At 42.5% G+C, this 2607-nt stretch overlaps 1 protein-coding gene across 1 annotated transcript in view; it reads left to right on the top strand.

Annotated features, from left to right (window-relative positions):
• The first annotated feature begins 637 nt into the window (after positions 1-637).
• The window catches only part of LOC142847896 (immunoglobulin lambda-1 light chain-like), a 270740-nt gene continuing 268770 nt past the window's right edge, over positions 638-2607 (top strand). The window contains exons 1-2 of the mRNA XM_075969149.1: positions 638-725; positions 836-1145. Of these exons, the coding sequence (XP_075825264.1) occupies positions 647-725; positions 836-1145 (389 nt within the window). The 5' untranslated portion in view covers positions 638-646. The remainder of the gene's footprint in view (positions 726-835; positions 1146-2607) is intronic.

Genomic DNA, 2607 nt, shown 5'->3' with positions numbered 1-2607 from the left:
ATTAAGGTCTGCAAATTTGATTCTCAAATTTTCTAATGTGCTGACTCCTTGGTACAGTTTCTAATTTGGTGGTGACCAAACCATAACATTTTTCATTGCTATTTCATAACTGTAGTTTTTCTACTGTTATTTATCATAAAATAATATTTAAACAATAGTATATCTAAGATATGATATCTGTCTTTTGGGGATCATAGGCTATAGGGTAAGGACACTGGTCTACCGAATGCTCTTATTGGGGAGAAGAAAACTAAAGAGAAGAGGTAAAAGTCAGCCTCAGAGGAGGTAACTCAATCTGTCCTTGATCAGAAATGCTTATTAGTCAAAGCCTTGGGAAAGTATGGTGCTCACAGTTATGACAGAACTAAACCTGCTCAGTGGGGGTTCATAGGGTCCACTGAAGTATCTGGAGACACTAAGCTGAGAATACAAACATTTATCTCTTTGTGACTCCTCATGATTCAGTAGGCCCTGCAGCTGGGGCTACTGTGATCTCTTGGGCAGACTCAGGAAGGAAGTGACATACAGACTTTTGACGGCACAAACACCTAAGAGGGATTTTCTTGGCCAAGACAAATTTGCATATTTGCAAGAAGGGCCCTGTCAGTTCTCTGAGAAATGTTAAAGGATAAGAGAGAACCACGCCATGTCTGTCTCAGCAGAGCTCAGTGGTGTCTGCACCATGGCCTGGATTCCTCTCCTCTTCTTCCTCCTTCACTGCACAGGTAAGCAGAGTCATCTGTACCCTGATACCAGTTGAGGGAAACCAATTGAAACAAGGAATATTCTCTTCTCTTCTCTCATCCCAGGAGGTAATGTGTTTCTCTATTTCCAGGGTCATTCTCCCAACCTGTGCTGACTCAGTCACCCACAGCCTCGGCCTCCCTGGGAGCCTCAGTCAAACTCACCTGTACCTTGAGTAGTCAGCACAGCACCTACACCATTGAATGGTACCAGCAACAGCCAGAAAAGGCTCCTAAGTACGTGATGTGGCTTAGTAGTAATGGAAACCATGGCAAGGGAGATGGAATCCCTGATCGCTTCTCTGGCTCCAGCTCTGGGGCTCATCGCTACTTAAGCATCTCCAACATTCAGCCTGAAGATGAAGCTGACTATTACTGTGGTGCAGGTGATAGCAGTGGGTAAGCACAGTAACCCATATAAATGAGGAAGCAGGACAAGAACTATTTTCCTCTCTTTCTAGAAAGGCTAGTCTATGAATTTGAAAAGGATCAGCTGAAGTTCTTACTTTTCACACTCACTGAACCTTTTCTTCTTATCACTCAGGGATAGATCATAGTTCTATCTCCTGAGTTCCTTGTAAAATAGAAGAAAGGCAAGGATTGTATTGAGAGCACTGCTCTGTCAATTAATGACTATGAAAATTAAATCTTATATGTACAGATTTGAGGAGGTGAGAACATTCTATTTTGAAGTTAGAGAATTGGGTTTAAGGCACTAGCTGTTACTCACCAATGTTCACAGTAATGTCTATTTGTTGTAAAATGGCTCTCTTCTCACATGCTCTAAATATTTTAGCTTCAGTGTTGTAGTAGCGGGTCCCTTTGTTTCGTTCTAGCACCCAGCAAGATTACACCCAAAATAATCACACAGAACTGTATTCATTTAAATACTGCCTAACCCACTACCTCTAACTTTTCACTGCCCAACTCTTACATCTGATTTTAACCCATTTCTTTTAAATCTGTTCATCACCACATGACTGTGGCTTACTGACAAGTTCTGACCATTGTCTGTCTTAGGCAGGAGAACCATGTTTTCTGCCACTCTGCCCTTTTTCCCAGCGTTCGGATCTGTCTTCTCCACCTACCTAAGTTCTGCCCTATAAGACCAAGCAGTTTCTTTATTAATTAACCAATGAAAGCAACACACAAACAAAAGGACCTCCTACACCACCCCAGCAAATTCCTGAGAAGTACAGTGTAAAACACTCATGCGGCAGTAGTTCTGAACTGTGTAAGGGGGAGAGATGGAGCAGAAGACAGGCGAGCATGCATTCATTCCTGTTTGCCCTTGACTGTGACTAGGATGGGACTAGCTGCCTCGTCTTCCCACTGTGATGGGCTTTAACTTGGCCTTGGAAATTGCTACAAACCCTTCCAAATCTGGCCTGACAGCAAGGGAACTAGTAAAGGACCAAACTAGGCCCTCTGGATGTAGGTGTCAGTTGTATGCCTTGGCAAGGGTGTGCAGTCACTGGCAGTGAGGTCGGCATTCATCCCTAATGCTTGTTCTGGATTTTAGGAAGGCATTCTTTCTAAAGGGACACATTGCTCAGTCTAGATATAGTGGGGATGGCCTTGGTTTTTCCTGACAGCAATGTGTTAGATTTCAGTGACTCCCCATGGGAAGCCATATTGTCTTTGATGAGTGGTTGTGGTGGAATCAGTCATGGGTGGAAGGAGAAAGAAGCATGAGGAGGGAAGGAAGGAAGAAATGGATTTGCCTTATAAAATAAAATAAGATAGTTTAAAAAAATAGAAAATTCCTTTTTCCCATTTTTATTGCTTTTGTCAATTTTCTGGGTACAGCCCCACTTAGTATAATAACATTATATATTTCTCATATGCCTTCAGAGTTTCCGAA

This window comes from Microtus pennsylvanicus, chromosome 1 (genome assembly GCF_037038515.1).
Source record: "Microtus pennsylvanicus isolate mMicPen1 chromosome 1, mMicPen1.hap1, whole genome shotgun sequence".
Taxonomy (NCBI): Eukaryota; Metazoa; Chordata; class Mammalia; order Rodentia; family Cricetidae; genus Microtus; species Microtus pennsylvanicus.
The sequence above is the reverse complement of the archived record's forward strand: the minus strand, read 5'-3'. Positions and strand labels throughout refer to the sequence as shown.